Genomic DNA, 21,737 nt, shown 5'->3' with positions numbered 1-21,737 from the left:
ATTGTATATATGTACCACATCTTCTTTATCCATTAGTCTGTTGATGGGCATTTAGGTTGCTTCCATGACCTGGCTATTGTAAATAGTGCTGCAATGAACATTGGGGTGCATGTGTCTTTTTGAATTATGGTTTTCTCTGGGTATACGACCAGTAGTGGGATTGCTGGGTCATACGGTAATTCTTAGTTTTTTAAGGAACCTCCATACTGTTCTCCATAGTGGCTGTATCAGTTTACATTCCCACCAACAGTGCAAGAGGGTTCCCTTTTCTTCACACCCTCTCCAGCATTTGTTTTTTGTAGATTTTCTGATGATGCCCATTCTAACTGGTGTGAGGTGATACCTCATTGTAGTTTTGATTTGCATTTCTCTAATAATTAGTGATGTTGAGCAGCTTTTCATGTGCTTCTTGGCCATCTGTACATCTTCTTTAGAGAAATGTCTATTTAGGTCTTCTGCCCATTTTTGGAGTGAGTTGTTTGTTTCTTTAATATTGAGCTGCATGAGCTGTTTATATATTTTGGAGATTAATCCTTTGTCCGTTGATTCCTTTGCAAATATTTTCTCCCATTCTGAGGATTGTCTTTTCGTCTTGTTTATGGTTTCTTTTGCTGTGCAAAAGCTTTTAAGTTTCATTAGGTCCCATTTGTTTATTTTGTTTTTATGTCCATTACTCTAGGAGGTGGATTAAAAAAGGTGCTGTGATTTATGTCAAAGAATGTTCTTCCTGTGTTTTTCTCTAAGAGTTTTATAGTGTCTGGTCTTACATTTAGGTCTCTAATCCATTTTGAGTTTATTTTTGTGTATGATGTTAGGGAGTGTTCTAATTTCATTCTTTTACATGTAGCTGTCCAGTTTTCCCAGCACCACTTATTGAAGAGACTGTCTTTTCTCCATTGTATATCCTTTCCTCCTTGTGATAGATTAGTTAACCATAGGTGCATGGGTTTATCTCTGGGCTTTCTATCCTGTTCCATTGATCTATGTTTCTGTTTTTGTGCCAGTACCATATTGTCTTGATGACTGTAGCTTTGTAGTATAGTCTGAAGTCAGGGAGTCTGATTCCTCCCCCTCCAATTTTTCCCTCAAGACTGCTTTGGCTATTCAGGATCTTTTGTGTCTCCATACATATTTTAAGATTTTTTGTTCTAGTTCCATAAAAAATGCCATCGGTAATTTGTTAGGGATTGCATTGAATCTGTAGATTGCTTTGGGTAGTATAGTCATTTTCACAATATTGATTCTTCCAATCCAAGAACATGGTATATCTCTCCATCTGTTGGTATCATCTTTAATTTCTTTCATCAGTGTCTTACAGTTTTCTGCATACAGGTCTTTTGTCTCCCTAGGTAGGTTTATTCCTAGGTATTTTATTCTTTTTGTTGCAATGGTAAATGGGAATGTTTCCTTAATTTCTCTTTCAGATTTTTCATCATTAGTGTATAGGAATGCAAGAGATATCTGTGCATTAATTTTGTATCCTGCAACTTTACCAAATTCATTGATTAGCTCTAGTAGTTTTCTGGTGGCATTTTTAGGGTTCTTTTTTTTTTTTTTTTTTTTTTTTGTGGTACGTGGGCCTCTCACTGTTGTGGCCTCTCCCATTGAGGAGCACAGGCTCCAGATGCGCAGGCTCAGCGGCCATGGCTCACGGGCCCAGCCACTCCGCGACATGTGGGATCTTCCCGGACCGGGGCACGAACCCGTGTCCCCTGCATCGGCAGGCGGACTCTCAACCACTGCGCCACCAGGGAAGCCCTAGGGTTCTTTATGTATAATATCATGTCATCTGCAAACAGTGACAGTTTTACTTCTTTTCCAATTTGTATTCCTTTTATTTCTTTTTCTTCTCTGATTGCCATGGCTAGGACTTCCAAAACTATGTTGAATAATAGTGGTGAGAGTGGACATCCTTGTCTTGTTCCTGATCTTAGAGGAAATGCTTTCAGTTTTTCACCATTGAGAATGATGTTTACTGTGGGTTTGTCATATATGGCCTTTATTATGTTGAGGTAGGTTTCCTCTATGTGCACTTTCTGTAGAGCTTTTTTTTTTTTTTTTCGTTACGCGGGCCTCTCACTGTTGTGGCCTCTCCCGTTGCGGAGCACAGGCTCCGGACGCACAGGCTCAGCGGCCATGGCTCACAGGCCCAGCCACTCTGAGGCATGTGGGATCTTCCCGAACCGGGGCACGAACCCGCGTCCCCTGCATCGGCAGGTGGACTCCCAACCACTGCGCCACCAGGGAAGCCCCCTGTAGAGTTTTTATCATAAATGGGTGTTGAATTTTGTCAAAAGATTTTTCTGCATCTATTGAGATGATCATATGGTTTTTATTCTTCAATTTGTCAATATGGTGTATCACACTGATTGATTTGCGTATGTTGAAGAATCCTTGCATCCCTGGGATAAATCCCACTTGATCATGGTGTATGGTCCTTTCACTGCATTGTTGGATTCTTTTTGCTAGTATTTTTTTGAGGATTTTTGCATCTATATTCATCAGTGATATTGGTCTGTAATTTACTTTTTTTGTAGTATCTTTGTCTGGTTTTGGCATCAGGGTGATGGCGGCCTCGTAGAATGAGTTTGGGAGTGTTCCTTCCTCTGCAGTTTTTTGGAAGAGTTTGAGAAGGATGGGTGTTAGCTCTTCTCTAAATGTTTGATAGAATTCACCTGTGAAGCCATCTGGTCCTGGACATTTGTTTGTTGGAAGATTTTTAATCATAGTTTCAATTTCATCACTTGTAATTGGTCTGTTCATATTTTCTATTTCTTCCTGGTTCAGTCTTGGAAGGTTATACCTGTCTAAGAATTTGTCCATTTCTTACAGGTTGTCCATTTTATTGGCATAGAGTTGCTTGTAGTCTCTTAGGATGCTTTCTATTTCTGCGGTGTCTGTTGTAACTTCTCCTTTTTCATTTCTAATTTTATTGATTTGAGTCCTCTCCCTCTTTTTCTTGATGAGTCTGGCTAATGGTTTATCAATTTTGTTTATCTTCTTAAAGAACCAGGTTTTAGTTTTATTGATCTTTGCTGTTGTTTTCTTTGTTTCTATTTCATTTATTTCTGCTCTGATCTTTACAATTTCTTTCCTTCTGCTAACTTTGGGTTTTGTTTGTTCTTCTTTCTCTAGTTCCTTTAGGTGTAAGGTTAGTTAGTTTTTTTGAGATTTTTCTTGTTTCTGGAGATAGGCTTGTATAGCTATAAAATTCCCTCTTAGAACTGCTTTTGCTGCATCCCAAAGGTTTTGGATTGTCGTGTTTTCATTGTCGTTTGTCTCTAGGTATTTTTTGATTTCCCGTTTGATTTCTTCAGTGATCTCTTGGTTATTTAGTAACATACTGTTTAGTCTCCATGTGTTTGTGTTTTTTACATTTTTTCCCTGTAATTCATTTCTAATCTCATAGCATTGTGGTCAGAAAAGATGCTTGATATGATTTCAATTTTCTTAAATATACTGAGGCTTGATTTGTGACCCAAGATGTGATCTATCCTGGAGAATGTTCCGTGCGCGCTTGAGAAGAAAGTGTAATCTGCTGTTTTTGGATGGAATGTGCTATAAATATCAGTTAAATCTGTTTGGTCTGTTGTGTCATTTAAAGCTTCTGTTTCCTTATTTATTTTCATTTTGGATGATCGGTCCATTGGTGTAAGTGAGGTGTTAAAGTCCCCCACTATTATTGTGTTACAGTTGATTTTCTCTTTTATAGCTGTTAGCAGTTGCCTTATGTATTGAGGTGCTCCTTTGTTGGGTGCATATATATTTATAATTGTTATATCTTCTTCTTGGATTGATTCCTTGATCATTATGTAGTGTCCTTCCTTGTCTCTTGTAACATTCTTTATTTTAAAGTCTATTTTATCTGACATGAGTACTGCTACTCCAGCTTTCTTTTGATTTCCATTTGCATGGAATATCTTTTTCCATCCCCTCACTTTCAGTCTGTATGTGTCCCCAGGTCTGAAGTGCATCTCTTATAAACAGCATATAGATGAGTCTTGTTTTTGTATCCATTCAGCAAGCCTGTGTCTTTTGGTTAGAGCATTTAATCCATTCACGTTTAAGGTAATTATCGATATGTATGTTCCTGTGACCATTTTCTTAATTGTTTTCAGTTTGTTTTTGTAGGTCCTTTTCTTCTCTTGTGTTTCCCACTTAGAGAAGTTCGTTTAACATTTGTTGTAGAGCTGGTTTGGTGGTGCTGAATTCTCTTAGCTTTTGCTTGTCTGTAAAGCTTCTGATTTCTCCATCGAATCTAAATGAGATCCTTGCCGGGTAGAGTAATCTTGGTTGTAGGTTCTTCCCTTCCCTCACTTTAAGTATATCATGCCACTCCCTTCTGGCTTGTAGAGTTTCTGCTGAGAAATCAGCTGTTAACCTTATGGGAGTTCCCTTGTATGTTATTTGTCGTTTTTCCCTTGCTGCTTTCAATAATTTTTCTTTGTCTTTAATTTCTACCAATTTGATTACTATGTGTCTCGGCATGTTTCTCCTTGGGTTTATCCTGTATGGGACTCTCTGCACTTCCTGGACTTGAGTAGCTATTTCCATTCCCATGTTAGGGAAGTTTCTGACTCTAATGTCTTCAGATATTTCCTCGGGTCCTTTCTCTCTCTCTTCTCCTTCTGGGACCCCTATAATGCGAATGTTGTTGCGTTTAATGTTGTCCCAGAGGTCTCTTAAGCTGTCTTCATTTCTTTTCATCTTTTTTCTTTATTCTGTTCTGCAGCAGTGAATTCCACCATTCTGTCTTCCAGGTCACTTATCTGTTCTTCTGCCTCAGTTATTCTGCTATTGATTCCTTCTAGTGTAATTTTCACTTCAGTTATTGTATTGTTCTTCTCTGTTTGTTTGTTCTTTAATTCTTCTAGGTCTTTGTTAAACATTTCTTGCATCCTCTCGATCTTTGCCTCCATTCTTTTTCCGAGGTCCTGGATCATCTTCACTATCATTATTCTGAATTCTTTTTCTGGAAGGTTGCCTATCTCCACTTCATTTAGTCGTTTTTCTGGGGTTTTATCTTGTTCCTTCCTCTGGTACATAGTCCTCTGCCTTTTCATCTTGTCTGTCTTTCTGTGTATGTGGTTTTTGTTCCACAGGCTGCAGGATTGTAGTTCTTCTTGCTTCTCCTGTCTGCCCTCTCGGGGAGATAATTTTAAACTATGTAAATATCCTGTTTCTCATCATACTTCTACCCATTCGTTTTAGCACCTGATGATGATTCTTGCTTGCATCAGTTGTTCATATAACGATTGCAAAATTGTCAGTCCTTTCATATGTATTAGTTGGTGTTCTATTAAAAACTTTTCTTTGCCCCTGTTTACTTATTTGCTTATTTGTTAGTGTGGACTCATGGATTCTCATGCTACTGATTTTTTTTTTCTTGTGTTAAAATACATGTAACATAAAATTTACTATCTTAGCCATTTTTAAGTGTGCAATCCAGTGGTGTTAAATACATTCACATTCACATTGTTGTGCACCCATCACCACCACCCATCCCCATAACTCTTTTCATCTTGTAAAACAGATACCCATTGAACAATAACTCCCATTTCCCCACTCTTCCCAGCCCCTGGCAACCACTATTCTATTTTCTGTCTCTATGATTTTGACTACTCTAAGTACCATGTGTAAGTGGAATCATATAATATTTGTCTTTTTGTGTCTGGCTTATTTCGCTGAGAGTAATATCCTCAAGGTTCATGCATGTTATAGCAGGTATTATTAGTACTTCATTCCATTTAAAAGCCGAATAATATTCCATTGTATGGATGAACCATATTTTGCTTATCTGTTCATCTATGATCGACCCTTAGGTTGCTTCCACATTTTAGCCATTGTGAGTAATGCTACTGTGAATAGCATTTAAATCCCCTGAAAGTCACTTCCGCCAGAAGGGCAGGGGCTGGAACAGTTGGGGGCAGGTGCAACAGCCGTGGCCTCCTGCCTCTCTGCCTGCTCCTCTGTGAGCAGAAGCATCGTTCAGAGCCGATTCCCAGTTTTTGGAGGACAGGGTCCTTTTTGCCCACCCTAGGTCCTGCAAGATGCTCCAGGGACACACGCACAGCTGCCTCCTGGGTCCTGGGGTGGGGGATGGGTAGCTGTTCCTGTGCTAAGAGCTGAGAGCAGTTTAACCCTCCAAACCTTCCCCTGGAAGTTGCAAGCCTTCAGCAGACTGCAGACTTCCATAATAGTTACATTGGGCACATTCTGCCAGTGCAGTAGTTGCCCAGGCGGGAGAGGGGTTCCCGGTGCTGCCGGCTCTGCCATCCATCCAGGAGCCTCTCCAGTTGATTTTGATATTGATCTTATAGCTAGACAATCTGTTAAACTTAAAAAAATTAATACACTTTGTCTTATAGAGCAGTTTTAGGTTTACAGAAAGATGGCACAGGGAGTTCCTGTTCAGCCATTTCGCTCCCCCTCCCACCCCATTTCCCTTGTTATTAATATCTTGCATTAATTTGGTACTTTTTAAATACAATTGATGAGCCAATGTTGATACATTATTATCATCCAAAGTCCATAGTTTACGTTCAGATTCACTCTTTGTGTTGTACGTTCCATGGCTTTTGACACATGTATACAACATGTGTCCATCATTACTCTATCATGCAGAATAGTTTCACTGCTCTTAAAATCCTCCATGATCCGCCTATTCATCCTCCCCCCTCACCCATCCCCTGGGAACCACTCCAGTATGTCATATGGTTAGAATCATACAGTCTGTAGCCTTTTCAGACTGGCTTCTTTCACTTAGTAATATGCATGTAAAGTTTCTTCATATCTTCATGTACCAGTTTGTTTATCCATTGCCTATTGAAGGACATCTTGGTTGCTTCCAAGTTTTAGCATTATGAATAAACCTGCTATAATTACTCCTGTGCAGGTTTTTGTGTGGACATGTTTTCAGCTCATTTCAGTAAATACCAAAGAGCATATGGTTGGCTCATATGGTAAGAATATATTAGTTTTGTAAGAAACCACCAAACTGTCTTCCAAAGCGGCTGCACCATTCTGCGTTCACACCAGCAGTGATGAGGGTTCCTGTTGCTCCACAGCCTCGCCAGCATTTGGTGCTGTCAGTGTTCCGGGTTTTGGCCATTCCGATAGGTGTGTAGTGATATCTCATTGTTTTAATTTGTGACTTCCTAATGATGTATAATGCTGAACATCTTTTCATGTATCTATTTGCCATGTGTATATCTTTGGTGAGGTGTGTATTCAGATCTTTTGCACATTTTAAATTTGGGTTGTTGTCTTATTGTTGAGTTTTAGAAGTACCTTGTATATTTTAAATAGCAACCCTTTGTCAGCCATGTATTTTACAAAGATTTTCTCTCAGTCTGTGGCAAGCTCAGGTCTGGCTGCTCTCCGCTCAAAAGCCAATACTTGAGAGGCAAGTGTTGTAAGAAAGGAAAGGTTGCTTTAATCAGAAGGCTGGCAATGTGGGGAGAAGGTGGGTTCATGTCCTCCGAATCAACTCCAGAGATTCTGCTCAGCCCTGACAGGTTTTAAAGGGGAAAAGGGGAAAGAATCTCAGTGAACCATCAAGGCAGGAGGTCAAGCTCTGTGTCCTCTCCTTGCGTGCAGGCTGGCTGACTCCTCATGAGCTTTCTTCAGATGTTGTCTTGCCCACACGGCCTGCCTGCAGGATTGCTAAGGGGGCTGCTGGGGGCAGACAGCTAGTCACTCTTTAACTGCTCAGTTCTTAATTCCTACTTCTTTTCGTCTAGGGAAAGGACCGACAGGTTAGGCAAGGCATGGTGTGCATTCAGTAGAGCGTGAGTCAGGAGTTAGGTTAAATGTCACCTAGTGACCTCATTTCTGTAAGGCTTGAGGGCAACAGAAATGGGCAAACAGGAAAGGGGCAAAAGAGCTCCTTACATTTTCATTCTGTCGACAATGTCTTCTGCAGAGCCGGAGTTTTTCATTTTAATGAAGTACAGCCTATCAGTGTTTTCTTTCATAGATTGTGATTGGAGTGTTATATCTAAAAAGTTTTCACCAAACCCAAGGTCACCTAGAGTTTCTCCTATGTTATGTTCTAGGAGTTTTATAGTCTTGTGTTTTACATGAAAAGACAAAAATCTGTGATTCATTCATGTATCTAAATTTATTTATGTTTTATGTGCTGTTCGGTGTTCCATTACCATTTGTCAGAGACTCTCCTTTCTCCATTGGATTGCCTTTGCTCCTTTGCCAATGGTTATTTGACAGTATTTGTGTGGGTCTGTTTCTGGGCTCTCTATTCTCCATTGATCTATCTGTGTATTCTTTCACTGATACCACACAGTCCTGATGACCGTAGCTTTACAGTAAGTCTTGAAGTCGGGTAGTGTCAGTTTTCCAACTTTATTCCCCTTAAATAGTGTGTTTTCTATTCTGTTTCTTTTGCCTCTGCATAAAACTTTGGAATCTGTTGATATCTATGAAATGATTTGCTGAAATTTTGATTGAGATTGTGTTGCATATATAGATCAAGTTGGGAAGATCTTTTGATTCTTTTATCATAATTTTATAGTTTCCCTCTTATAGATCTTGTATATATATTTTTAGATTTATACCTAAGTACTTAAAATTTTTTTTGGTGCTAACATAATTGGTATTGTGATTTTAATTTCAGAATCTAATTGTTCATTGCTGGTAGGAAAACAGTTGTCTTTTGTATATTAACCTTCTATCCTGCAACGTTGCTGTAATTGCTCAGTAGTTCCAGGAGTTTTTTGGTCGGTTCTTTGGGATTTTCTACATAGATAACCATGTAATCTGTGAACAAAGACAGTTTTATTTCTTCTTCCCCAATATGTATACCTTTTATTTCCTTGTCTTATCTTATTGCATTAGCTAGGACTCCCAGTATGAAGTTGAATACAAGTGGTGAGGGTAGACATTCTTGTTCCTGATTCAGCAGGAAAGCGTCTAGTTTTTCTCACCATTAAGTATGATGTTAGCTGTGGGTTTTTTGTGGCTGCTCTTTTTCAAGTTGAGGAACTTCCCCTCTGTTCCTAGTTTGCTGAAAGTTTTTTTTTTTAATCATGAATAGGTGTTAGATTTTGTCAAATATTTCTTCTACAGCTATTGATATGATCATGTGATTTTTTTTTCTTCTTTAGAAAAGAAGTTGATTTGATAGATTGCATTAATTGATTTTTGAATGTTCAACCAGCCTTTCATACCTGGGATAGATCCCACTTGTTTGTGATATGTAATTCTTCTTATACATTGTTGGATTTGATTTGCTAATATTTTATTGAGGACTTTTTATATCTGTGCTACTGAGAGATATTTATCCCTAGTTTTCCTTTCTCATAATGTCTTTGTCTGTTTTTGGTATGCTGTCCTCATCGAATGAGTTAGGCAAAATTCCCTCTGTTTCTGTTCTTTGGAAGAGATTGTAGAGTTGGTACAATTTCTTCCTTAGATGTTTGGTAGAATTCACCAGCGAATCCATCTGGGTAACTCTTTTTATTCTAATTAATTGCTGGTAGATTCTTTCGGGTTTTCTCTGTAGACAGTCATATCACTTGTAAATGACATATTTTTCCTTTCAATCCATAGGCCTATAGTTTATTTTCTTGTCTCATTGCCCTGGCTAAGACTTCAGTATTCTGCTTAGCAGAAGTGGTAATAGTGCCATCTTTGTCATATTTCCTGATTTTAAAGGGGAATGCTTCTAATATTTCTCCATTAAGAATGACATTTGGGAATTCCCTGGTGGTCCAGTGGTTAGGACTCTGCACTTCCACTGCTGGGGGCCTGGGTTCAGTCCCTGGTCAGGGAACTAAGGTCCCACAAGCTGTGTGATGTGGATGAAAAAAAAAAAAAAGAATGACATCTCCTGTAGGTTTTTGGTAATTATCCCTTTTCAGGTTAACAAAGCTCTTTTCTCTTCCTAGTTTGCTAAGTTGTTTTTTCTCTCTGTTGTGAATAGGTGTTGTATTTTAGCAAATGATTTTTCTATCTCTATTGAGATGATTATACATTCATCTCCTTTATCTGTTAATATTGTAGATAATTATTGTAGATTTTTCTAATGTTAAAACACCTTTGCATTTCTGGATAAACCTCACTTAGTATTGGTATATCTCTACTGTATGTAGTTTCCAATATGTAATTTAGAGTTTTGCATCTGTGCCCATTAATGAACAGCCTGAAATTTTTACCATATCGTTCTTGTCTGGTTTGTTGAGAAGCTTATGCTGAGTTCCCAAAATGAACTAGGGAAAGTGTTCCTTCCTCTTTCTATTTCCTAGGAGAGTTTGTGAAAGGTTAGAATGATTGTTCTTGATAATTTAGTAGAATTCACTTACAAAATGTCTAGACTTGGAGTTCTTTTTCTGGGCAAAGTTTATGCTTTTTACGTATATCTTTAGTGGTTGTAGGACTATTCAGGCTCTTTATTCTTGAGGCAGTTTCAATACGTTAATTTTCTGAGTAATTTTTACACATTGTCTAAGTTTTCAAATGTATTGCATGAATTTTTCTTATCTTCTCTTTACTCTTTAATTTCCACTAAAGCTATAGTCATACCGCTCTTTCTGTTGCTAATGTTGTTTGTTTGTACTTCCATTCTTTGTATTAACATGTCTTGCTGAGTTGGTGGCTTAAAACAGCACACGTGTATCACCTCGCAGTTTCTGTGGGTCAGGAGTCCAGGCGTGGCTGAGCTGGGCCCTCTGCTTCGGGATTTCCCCGGGTTGCAGTCAGGATGCTGGCCAGGGCTGGGGCCTTACCTGAGCATTGACTGAGGGCTGCCCCAGGCGTGTGTGGTTGTTGGCAGGTTTCCATCCCTTGCGGATTGTCAGCCTCAGGCCCCATTTCCTTGATGACCGTTGGCTGGAGCCACCCTTAGTTTCCTGCCACGTGGGCTTCTGTATGGCGGCTCCATGAGAACCAGCAAGGGAGGGACAGTAGAGCCAGGGAGTCTGTCTGCCAGCCAGGTGGGAGCTGGAAGCAGCGACCATCAGCTATGCAGGGATCAGCTGGCTACAAACAGGACAAGGGGCTGCCGCCCGAGAGGGATGACACAGGCTGGGTGCCTGGAGGCGAGTGAGCGTGAGGGGGGCGGATCACGCTAAAGGCTGTATTCATACCTTCACCTCTAGTCCTTTCAGAGAACCAGGTCTTCTTTGGAAGTACCAGGTAGACCTGCGATGGATCTTCTTTGTCCTCTGAATGTATTTTCTCTCTCCTTTTTTGTTTATTTTAAAATTTTCGTTTATGTGATTTACTCAAGCCTGTGTCACTGACCTTGTTTTCGGTGATATCGATCCTGTTTGTAGCTGCTTCTAATGTGGGTTCATCCCTGAGGTTTTCCTCTCCTTAATTTCTTCTTTTCACTGCCACTTTGTTCCCCTCCTGTGGCCTGTAATCGCTGCTTCTTCGACCTTGTATCTCCTCCCTGAACTGTTTGTTTTTACGTATTTTTAAGGAAGACCATGCTCGTTCTTTTGAGGCCGTAGAGTGGGGGGAATGGGGGTAGCAGGTAAGTTGCTGTTTTGCTGCACTGTTCATTGGGCATGTTCATCCTGCTGTGTTCCAGGGAGACCCTCGAGCGGGGCCTGCAGTTCTGTCGGCAGAAGCAGAGGCCTGATGGCTCCTGGGAAGGGTGAGTGATGCCTGTGGGTGCAGATGCGTGTGGGGTGCTTGTGCTGCCCAGGGGTTTCTGGACATGTTCCTGGTGGGCCTTGCTCCTTTCTGAATGCCCAGCCTCCCCCGGTGGTGACTGCTCAGCGTGCTGCTCAGGTAGCGTGGCTGAGGGCGTTGGAAGGGCGCGGTGGCCTGGTGGCTCTACCCCTCCTCTGGCTTTGGATCCGTTCTCACCCGGCTTTGGATCCAGCACATGGAGCCGCCCACGGAGGCCAGGTTGGGTAGGTCTGCCTTAGTGCTGAGGCCTTGTGGATGCTTTTCCTGAAGACAGCTGCAGCCCCCCGTACACCCCCATGCTGTAGGGAGACCCTGCGCCCGCTGTGAACGAGGACTCAGGGGACGGGCGCTGTCCCCTTCTTCCTCCAGCTCCTGGGGGGTGTGCTTCACCTACGGCACCTACTTTGGGCTGGAAGCCTTCGCCTGCATGGGACACACTTACCGCGACGGGTGAGTGTGGACATTCCCACCTTGGCGGGATGGGGGTCTTCTCAGCATGACACTCTGCTGGGGGTGTTTCTCCCTTTGTTGTTTGATTTTCGGGGTGTTCTTAAATGTTTTTAAACTGTGAGATAAGATCAGGATACCAGAAAATGTATGAGCCACTGTGCCTCACTGCTCTGCGCAGCCTCTGGGCTCTTGTGGGGGAGGGAAGCCTCTGGCCCTCTGCCCTCCCCCAGCTAACCCGCCCATACCCAAGCCCCACACCCAAGTACGAGCTGGAGCAGCCCGAGGCCAGGACACTGGCTGAGAGAAGGGAGGAGGCCTCGGGTCAGCTGTCTCCAGACACCTCCCCGAGGGCTGCTTTGCTGGTGGGTCATGTCCAGGAGGCCATCTGCAGATGCACGGCATGTCCCTTTACCTTCCAACAGCCCTGCGGTGCCAGCGCCTCTGTCCCCCTTCACGTCCCACGGTGGGCTGGGCCTGAGTGCGGGGGCCCACGCATCCCTCTCTGTGACCCTGAGGGGCCTGGCCAGGGCGAGAAGGGGGGCAGGGACTTCGCCCGGCATGATGGTGTCTCATGTCTTGCTGGTCTCTGCAGGGCTGCCTGTGCAGAGGTCTCCCAGGCCTGCGACTTCCTGCTGTCCCGACAGATGGCAGATGGAGGCTGGGGGGAGGACTTCGAGTCCTGTGAGCAGCGGCGCTACGTGCAGAGCGCCCGGTCCCAGATCCACAACACGTGCTGGGCCCTGATGGGGCTGATGGCCGTCAGGTGGGGGCGACGAGGCCTCTCCCAGAGCCGCGGGGCTGGGCGAAGGAAGGGCGGTGAGCCGGCAGCCTGGGCGGGCACGGCAGCTGAGCTCCGAGTGCAGCAGTGGGAGGATGCGAGGCCTGCGGGGCCCCCTCAACAGGCTCCCAGGGCGAGGTGGCAGGTCCTGCAAAGAGGTCCCCCAACAGGAACAGCCAGGGGAGCAGGGCCGTCAGCAGCGTGAGGTGTGGCAGCACCTGCTCTATGTCCGCAGCCGGCCCTAAGCCACACACGTGCTCAGGCACGTGTGCACAACACACACACGCAGACGTGTGCACGCAGACGTGCACACGGTGTCCCAGTCTGTGCTGCCCTGTTGGGTTTGGGGCCCCTAGGAAATCTCCCTAAAGCCCCCTCAAAGGAAGGCCAGGTAGTGTGGGCAGGAGCGGGCAGGCTGAGCTCTGTCCTGAGCCATCGAGCCTTCTGGTGTCTCATCAGGCCGGGACGAGCAAGCTTAGCACATGTGGCTTCGGCGGCCCTCAGAGGGCCCTGAAGACCAGTGGCCGGGTGGACAGAAGAGCAGCCCCTCGTGGCAGGGACTGCTTGCCCGGCCACGCGTGGGCTGCCCTCCTGCCCGCTCGCCTTTGCCCCGGTGGCGTTTGCTGCTCCTCGGGGTGTCTGGTGGGCTGACTGTTACTGGTGGGTCTGGCAGTTCGGGTCTCTCTGTCATCGTGCAGCGTTTCACATCCTTGTCCCTGCGCTTGGCTGCGTGAGGGTGAGGACGCAGGTCTGTCTGCAGCCAGAGGGGGGCTCGTGCAGAGTGGTGGTGGGAGTGTTCAGTGCCTGTCTCCCTGCAGGCACCCTGACGTAGTGGCCCTGGAGAGAGGAGTCAGCTACCTGCTTGGAAAGCAGCTGCCCAATGGCGACTGGCCCCAGGTACGAGTGGGAGCGCACCTGGCCCCACGTCCTTCATGGGGCTGCACCTGGCCCCAGGTACGGGTGGGTGCAGCTGGCCCCACGTCCTTCATGGGGCCGCGGGTGGGCTTTCACCTTGGGGATCTGAGAGTCACAAACACCACCGGTGAGTGGCCTGTGTTGGAAGCAGGTCTGTGATGGTGGCGGGGCCTGAAGGCCTGGGCCGTTTGCAGCTGAAGCACTGGCTTGGTGGCAGGGCTGGTGGCGTCGGGGAAGGAGCTGGCGGGGGAGAAGCCCACGGGCCAGGACACCCTTGGGCTGATCCTGACAGCCCCTCACTCAGAAGGAAGTGTGGAAGGGCATGGGGTCACGAGGTCACGTGAGGCTGGCCCCGCCTTGGATGAGTCCGGGGTTGGTGGGGCTGCGAGGGGCTGGTGGCCCGGGCTGGAGGGTTTGTTGCAGGGCCTGGGGTCCGAGAGCTGGGGTGGTGGTAGGCCCCGCCTGCTGAGGTCAGCCGGCCAGCCCTCCAGCCAGGGTCCCGGTTCAGGGAGCTGTCCAGCCACCTGGTGGAGACGTTGTGTTCATTCCCTGTGTCCTTTCAGGACAACATCGCTGGGGTCTTCAACAAGTCCTGTGCCATCAGCTACACGAGCTACAGAAACGTCTTCCCCATCTGGGCCCTTGGGCGCTTCTCCCGCCTGCACCCCGAGAGCGCCCTCGCCGGCCACCCTTGAGAGCACGTCTGGTCATGCGAGTTCCAGGCGAGGCTGGGGCATCTCAGAGGGGCCGAGGCAGCCCCCTCCCTGCCCGCTTCGGCGGAAGCACTGAGCCTGGGCCTGTGGCACGGGCAGGGCTGGTGCCTTCAGACTTGATTTTCAGCATAGCGTTAGTTCTGAGAACAGTTGGTCGAGCTCGGGAGAGGGAAGGAACAGAGTGAGCCGTGAGGGTGGGTAAAGCACAGTGCGCTGCGTGGTACCGCCTGGCGTGGTACGTGTCCCCTCTGTGGGCGCGGGGCTGGGAGGGCTTTCCTGGCCAGTGACTGAGTCCTCAGGAGCGGAGCAGCTGTGCCTCGTCCGCGTCCTGCCTCGGGCCCTCGAGGACCGGCTCTTCCTGTCTCTGTCTGAGGGATGGGACAGCCGCCTGCAACGGCCTGGCAGGAGAGGCTGGGCCTGCCTGTTCACCGTGGCGGCTCAGGCTCAGTGAGGATCGGGGACCAGACGCCGCAGGCCGGCCTGCCCCGGGTCTCGAGCTCACCAGCGCCGCGTCATGGCTCAGCCGCCCCGTGGGGCGCCAGCATCGCTACCTCAGAGGTGGCAGTCGTCTTGTAGTGACAGATGGGAGGCCGAGCGTGAGGAAGGGTGAGGGGTTGTTAATGGCCACGCAGCAGTGGGACCCTGATGTGTGTTGGGGACACCCCTCGCCCCCCTTTGTGCTCCAAGCTGCAGGGAGGGTCACATTTCCAGGGTGCTGCCTCTCAGGTGGCGAGCCTCTGAATTCCCCTCTGGCTTCTAAACCCGTCTGGCTTAGCGTGTGTGGACTTGGGGCTCAGGATGGAAAATCCAAACCCTGGAATTGCCTCTGACCTACAAGGATGAGCAGGAGTGTGGCTGTGAGGGTCACTGAGAGCGTCGATGAGGGTCAAACCCAGGCCTGGTGTCGCCCCAGGGGCCCACCTGCTTCTCGTCCCCCCCAGGGCCTTCTCCTTCTGCTGTTCCTCTGTGCCTCTCCCTGTCTGACGGCTGCCCTGGCTGCACGGCCCCAGTGCACCACCCTCCCTCTGACAGCCAGAGAGACGCCTGGGTGCCCCCCTGCTCCCGCCATCCCTGCCCAGACCCTTAGGGTGCTCTCCGAGGTTTGCACCACGTGGCCTTGCTTCCGCAGCTCTCGTGGCCCCCGAGCGCTCTCCCTGACTCTGCCCGGGGCTCGCCTGCGTCCAGCCTTTGCCTGAGCTGCCCCCCACTGCCCTCCTGCCCCAGGTGGTGCTCTATCTGCTCTGAGCCCCGCAGGGCCTGGGCGCGTGTACACGCTGGCAGGTCCTGCTGGCTCCACCGGCTGCCACACTGTGGAACGTAGCGGGTGTTCAGATGGTACTAGTTGGATGTCAGCACTTGCCCCAGACGTTTTTAAACTAGGGTTTATTTTGCTGAGGAAGCTGCGCTGGGCCCCTTTGAGATCTGTCAGGGTTGCTCTTGCACCAGCAGCGCAGACGGTGATTTCCAACGGTCTGCTTCTTGCAGCGGTCACTGCCCAGCCATGATCAGATCACTGGACGAAACATAAAGCTTCCGGGAAAGAAATGAAAATGAACTGTTACACTGAAACATTATGGAAGGTCACCTATCTTACCAGCTACCTTAATACACAGACATTTGAGCCCCTTAGGCAGAGGCTTGTCGTGCATGTGTTTTGTTTCATCCTGGAAACCGTCATAGATTGGGGTCCCTCGTGCCCCATGTTGGACCACCACCCCTCAGTCTCAGGGAACAAGAGAAATTGTTCCAAGATAAGCAGGATGCACCTCTAGTTATTTGAGGGGAAAATATTTGCCTCAACCTGATTAAAAGTCAAGTTATCTGTCCTGGGAGAATGGTTAACGTGTCTTGAATTCAAGTTGTTTTATTTTTGGTTATCAGGAGCAAGTTTTGAATGTTGTGCTGGGAAGCTTTCTCTGGAGCCAGGTTAGCTTTCGTTGTTCAGCAGGATGTAAACTTCAGATCTGACCCTTTGAGGGATTCTCTAACTGGAAATGCTTAACTCACAATGGAAACTTATCTCCAAGAAAATACTTTCCTTACTGAACATAACCAATGTTGATGTGTAGATTTAAATTTTATTCAGACAATAAAAATGTTTGAACAATTGATACAATCAACTGTTGCTTCCTCATTCTTCTCTCAACTCTCAGCAACTAATTATAGGTTAATTGGTCAGCTTGATTGATTTTCATCTCTCCATCTGCAATGTAAAGTTTTATTTATAAGGTTAGAAACACAAGACAAGGGGACACAAAGGCAAGAAAGTTAGAGGGGACTGGCAGGGATGTCACACATGAGGTACCTGCCAGGGCCTTGATTCTCTTGCTGTTGTTGGCCTCCAAAGTCAGTGCTCAGCTTTCTCACTGATTGTGGGAAGGGGGCGTCTGGGCTGCGCCTCTCCACAAGGCGTCTGGTCACAGCAGAATTCACAAGAACCGCCCTCGCAAGTGGCAGCCGTAGGAAGCTGAAGACACAGCTCCGAAGAGCTCGGTAAACTTACTAGGGGCACTGGGGCAGCATGTCTTGACCTTGGGCTCCCCTCAAAGACATGTGCCTGGCATCTTCACTTGGAATTTCTGGTGCTGTTTTGAAAACCCTCTTTCCTCACTCAGGATTAGGGTGATAGCGATAACTTCAGAGTTACTTGTTTCCTTCAGGGAAAATAATTCAACCAATAGTTTCTACTATTATTGGTATGTGACTTGCAGCTTTCCTCCCAGGGCAGTGGTGCCCCAGGGGCCATTTGAGACCCGTGCTGCACATGGTGGAGGACAGCTGCTTTGGTGGCTTTAGGCAGCCTCTGATGCCTGTCCCACGGCCAGGCCTCTTGTGCAGGATGCAGCGAGCCTGAGACCTCGTGTTCCCTGATGCCCCTGGTTCTTGGGAAGGTAGGGGAGCAGGGCTTGCCCTAGGGCCCTCTAGGAATAGGTGAGCGTTGAAGCGGCCTGACGGTGGCCAGAAGACTTAAAACATCAAACAGAGCTTCAGTGGCCTGTTGGATAATACTGAGTGGTCCAACACGTGTCATCTGAGACCTAGAAAAGCAGGAGGGAGGGTGGAAGGCAGGCAGAAAAACATTGGAAGAAACCATGGCTGAAATTTTCCCAAATACAAGACATGTAAGCCCACAGATCCATGAACCTCAGCAGACAGACCAAAAACCCCACCAAAACCCACTTCAAGGCTCATGATAATCTGATGAAGACCAAGGATGAATAAATCTTAAAAGCAAACGAAACAGGCATGTTATGTACTGGTGAGCAAAGACAAGGATGACAAGCGACTTCTCATCAGGAACAGACATGCCGGAATGACGTCTTCAAAGTGTTGAAACTTAAATTCCATATTCAAAGAAAGCAGAAATGAAGGCAGAGTGGACCTTTTCCAGACAAACCAGCGCTGAAGGAATCGTCCAGCAGCCTTGCCTTACGAGAAACGTTCAGTTGTTTAGGTGTGGGAAAGAGATACTGGGTGGAAGCCGATCTTCAGAGAATGAGGAGCACCAGGTGGGAAGTGTGTGGTAAGTATAGAAGCTTTCTCCCTTTGTCTAAAAGATTTTTTCTTTAAAATTAACTTTTTTTCTTTTAATTAATTACTTAATTTTTGGCTATGTTGGGTCTTCGTTGCTCCACGTGGGCCCTGCATTGGCAGGCAGAGTCTTAACCACTGTGCCACCAGGGAAGTCCCTAAAATTAACTTTTAAAAGCAAAAATAATAATGGTGGTTTTAACATAAGAAGTAAAAGGTACGACAACACAAAGGGTGTTGCAGGAGGATGGAGGCTCCTACCTCGTGTATACAGTGGTGTGCTACGTAAAGGTAGACTGGGGTAAGCAGAAGAGACCTGCTGTAAGCCCTAGAGGAGACCACTAAAAAAGAAAGAGGTACAGCTGGCAAACTAATAAAGGAGTAAAATAACCCTCCTAAAATAAAAGAAGGCAAGAAAAAGAAGAACAAAGGACAGATGGGACAAATAGAAAACAAGATAATAGGCTTAAACCCAACTCTTATGGACTGAATTGTGTCCCCTCCCCCCAAACTCATATGATACTGCATCTGGAGATGGGGCCTTTAAGAAGGCAATTAAGGTTAAATGAGGTCCTAAGGGTGGGTCCCTGATCCAGTAGAACTGGTGTCCTTGTAAGAGAGAGAGACACCAGGAACGCACACACAGAGGAAAGACCACATGAGGACCCAGGGTGGGTGGTCTGCACACGAGGAGAGAGGCCACAGGAGGGACCAGCCCTGCCAGTACCCATGTCTTGGACTTCTAGCTTCCAGAACTGTGAGAAAATAAATGTTGTTTAAGCCACCCAGGCTGTGCTGGTTTGTTATGGCAGCCCTAGAAGACTAATACACCAACCATTTAAATAATTTTATTAACTGTAAAGGGCCAACCACTCTGGTTAAAAGGCAGAGATTTTAACTAGAGATTGTTAACATTGGATGAAAAAGCATGACACATCAATGTTGTCCATAGAAATTTTCAGTGTAAAGATACAGACAGGATAAAAGTGAAAGTTTAGAAAAATACATAACATAAAAACACAAATAAGAAGAAAAAGTGCTATATTAATATCAGTAGATTTCAGGAAAAGAAATAGTACCAGAAATAAAAAGACATTTACTAACAAAAAAAATGTCAATTCATCAAGAAGGCATAGCAATCTTAAATGTATGTGCACCTAATAACAGAGCTTCAAAATACATGAAGCAAAAACTGGTGGGACTAAAGAAAGAATTGGACAAATACACAATTGAAGTGGGAGACTGTAATACTTGTCTCAGCAACTGTAGACAAAACCTTCAACCAACTTGAGGAATTGGCATCTGTACAGCTCCCGGCATTCTTTCCTAGAGCTCATTCACTAAGATAGGCCATATGCTGGATCATGAGACAAGTCTCAAGAAATTCAAAAGGATTGAAACTGTACAGAGTGTACTGTGACCACCATGGAGTTAAATTAGAAATCAGTAACAAAAAGACTTAGAAAATCCCAAATATCTGGAAATGAAACAATACATTTCTAAATCATCTATAGTAAAAAATAAAAGCACGAGGGGAATTAGAAAATATTTCAAGCTGAATGAAAATAAAAACATGACGTCAAAATTTGTGGGATGTAGCTAAAGCAGTGCTTAGAGAAATGTTTACAGGCTTACATATTAATGCTGTAGATAAGGTTTAAAATCAATGATTGGGCTTCCCTGGTGGCGCAGTGGTTGAGAGTCCGCCTGCCGATGCAGGGGACGCGGGTTCGTGCCCCGGTCTGGGAAGATCCCACATGCCACGGAGCAGCTGGGCCCGTGAGCCATGGCCGCTGAGCCTGTGCATCCGGAGCCTGTGCTCCGTAATGGGAGAGGCCACAGCAGTGAGAGGCCCGCGCAAAAAAAAAAAAAAAATCAATGATTTAATTGTCCATCTTAAGAATCTTAAAACCAAAGTAAGTAGAAGGAAGGATATACCAGACAAAAGGGTAGAAGTCAAATGCTACAGAAAACATAAAAGAAGATCAATGAAACCAAAAGTTGATGCTTTGAGAAAAGTAACAAGCCTCTAGTCTGACCAAGTAAGAAAGAAAACAACCTATATCGGGAATACAAAAGGGTACCTCACTATAGATCCTGCAGAAATAAGTCGTCCAGCCTGCCCCCCTAAGCCTGGCCACCCTTCTCCCTGGATCACACGGTTCCCACATGCTCTGCTTTACGTGCTCCTGCAAAAACCTGCTAATACTGTTTCTGCACGTGCACATTTGGTTTTCTGCCTCGGCTGGACCTATTAGTCCTCAGAGGCGTAACACCTCAGAGAAGATAATAAGGAAATATGAGCTATGTAATGCCAATACTCCACAATGTAGATGATGTGGACAAATTCCTCAAAAGACACAGTTGTTGTCTAGATGGGCATGAGAAGAAATGGAAAACTTAAGTGACTTTATGTCTATTTAAGAAATTGAATCAGAAACTAAAAGCTTTCCTGGAAGAAAACTTAAAGCTCACTGGCTTTGCTGGTGAATTTATCAACTATTTAAGAGAGAAATAGCAATGTAACACAACATCCAGAAAATGGAGGAGGGAACACTTTGCAACTCATTGTATAAGGTCAATATGACCTTATATATAAGGTCATATTGGTCATATTGTATATGACTCTACAACCAGACCAGGACATTACAAGAAAAGGAGATACAGATCAATTTCCCTCATGAATATAGAAAATACTTAAAATATTAGAAGTTGAATCCAGTGATGTGTTAGAAGGGAAGTGCATTATGACCAGGAAACTGGCAGGATGTTCCCAGGTCCATGGCTGGAGGGTACCACCTTGAGGGTTTTCTTGTGGGGGGGAAGAAATGGCATTGTAAGTGTGAGGGGAGGGGCCAGCGGAGGGGAGCTACTCACGCCCGGCCCTGTTCTCAGGAGGCTGGTGGGGCATCTGCCCTGGGGCCTTCCTCAGAGGCCGCTGTCCACGTTCCCGCCGACCTGTCAGCTCTGTCTCGGGATGCAACCCTTCTCCGCAAATCCCACCCGATATTGGGTGGGTGACGTTACGCTAAGCTGTGAGTCTGGGGAAGGCAGGGCTGCGTTCTGCATGGAGATTCCTCCCCCTCCCCCTGCCCTCGAGGCATCGAGGCGTCCGCTGAATGGGAGAGAAGACCCTGCTCCTGTTCTGGGCTGTGTCCTCAGGCAGAGCAGCAGGCGACCCACCTGCTGCATTTGGAGCCAGGAAACAGCGCTGAGTTTATGCCCCTCCCGGGTAGTTAGTGGGAGTGGAGGAGGGTCACGGAGGTCACCCTGACCAAGGACTGCAATCTGGCAGGATTCTGCATGTGGTTGGTCCAGACAGCCCTGGGCCCTGGCCAGGGGTCCTCGGGTCCAGTAATGGTCAGTGTCCCTGACACTCAGTGCTGGTGGCCTGTGTGGGGACACTGACGTGCTGCCTGGACCCTCTGGACTAGGGGAGTGTGGTTGGCAGGTGGCCTCCAGCTGCCAGCCCCCTCGAACCTGCTGGGGCTGCATGGGCTGTGGGGGCCATCGAGGGGCTCCCGGCCCGCCTTCCTTGCATCCACGGCCTCCTCTCTCTCAGGGGTGCAGCCCAGAGTTCTTGCTGTTCCTGGGACATGCCAGAACCTTCTTGTCTGGGCCTCGGCCTGCGCTGTTCCCTGCGCTGGGGTGCCCGTCCCGCGAGGTCGCAGGCGCCCCCTCCCCACCCTCCCGCC

The 21,737-nt window shown here is 46.5% G+C and overlaps 1 protein-coding gene across 1 annotated transcript in view; it reads left to right on the top strand.

Annotated features, from left to right (window-relative positions):
* Nucleotides 1–14,574, top strand: part of LSS (lanosterol synthase) — a 40,477-nt gene extending 25,903 nt beyond the window's left edge. The window contains exons 18-22 of the mRNA XM_082654362.1: nt 11,552–11,617; nt 12,025–12,105; nt 12,698–12,868; nt 13,702–13,780; nt 14,362–14,574. Coding sequence (XP_082510488.1) covers nt 11,552–11,617; nt 12,025–12,105; nt 12,698–12,868; nt 13,702–13,780; nt 14,362–14,493 — 529 coding nt within the window. The 3' untranslated portion in view covers nt 14,494–14,574. The remainder of the gene's footprint in view (nt 1–11,551; nt 11,618–12,024; nt 12,106–12,697; nt 12,869–13,701; nt 13,781–14,361) is intronic.
* The last annotated feature ends 7,163 nt before the right edge of the window (nt 14,575–21,737 follow it).

This window comes from Grampus griseus, assembly GCF_964374135.1.
Source record: "Grampus griseus genome assembly, chromosome: 5".
Taxonomy (NCBI): domain Eukaryota; kingdom Metazoa; phylum Chordata; class Mammalia; order Artiodactyla; family Delphinidae; genus Grampus; species Grampus griseus.
Note: the sequence above shows the minus strand (reverse complement) of the source record. Positions and strands in the feature narration are given on the sequence as shown.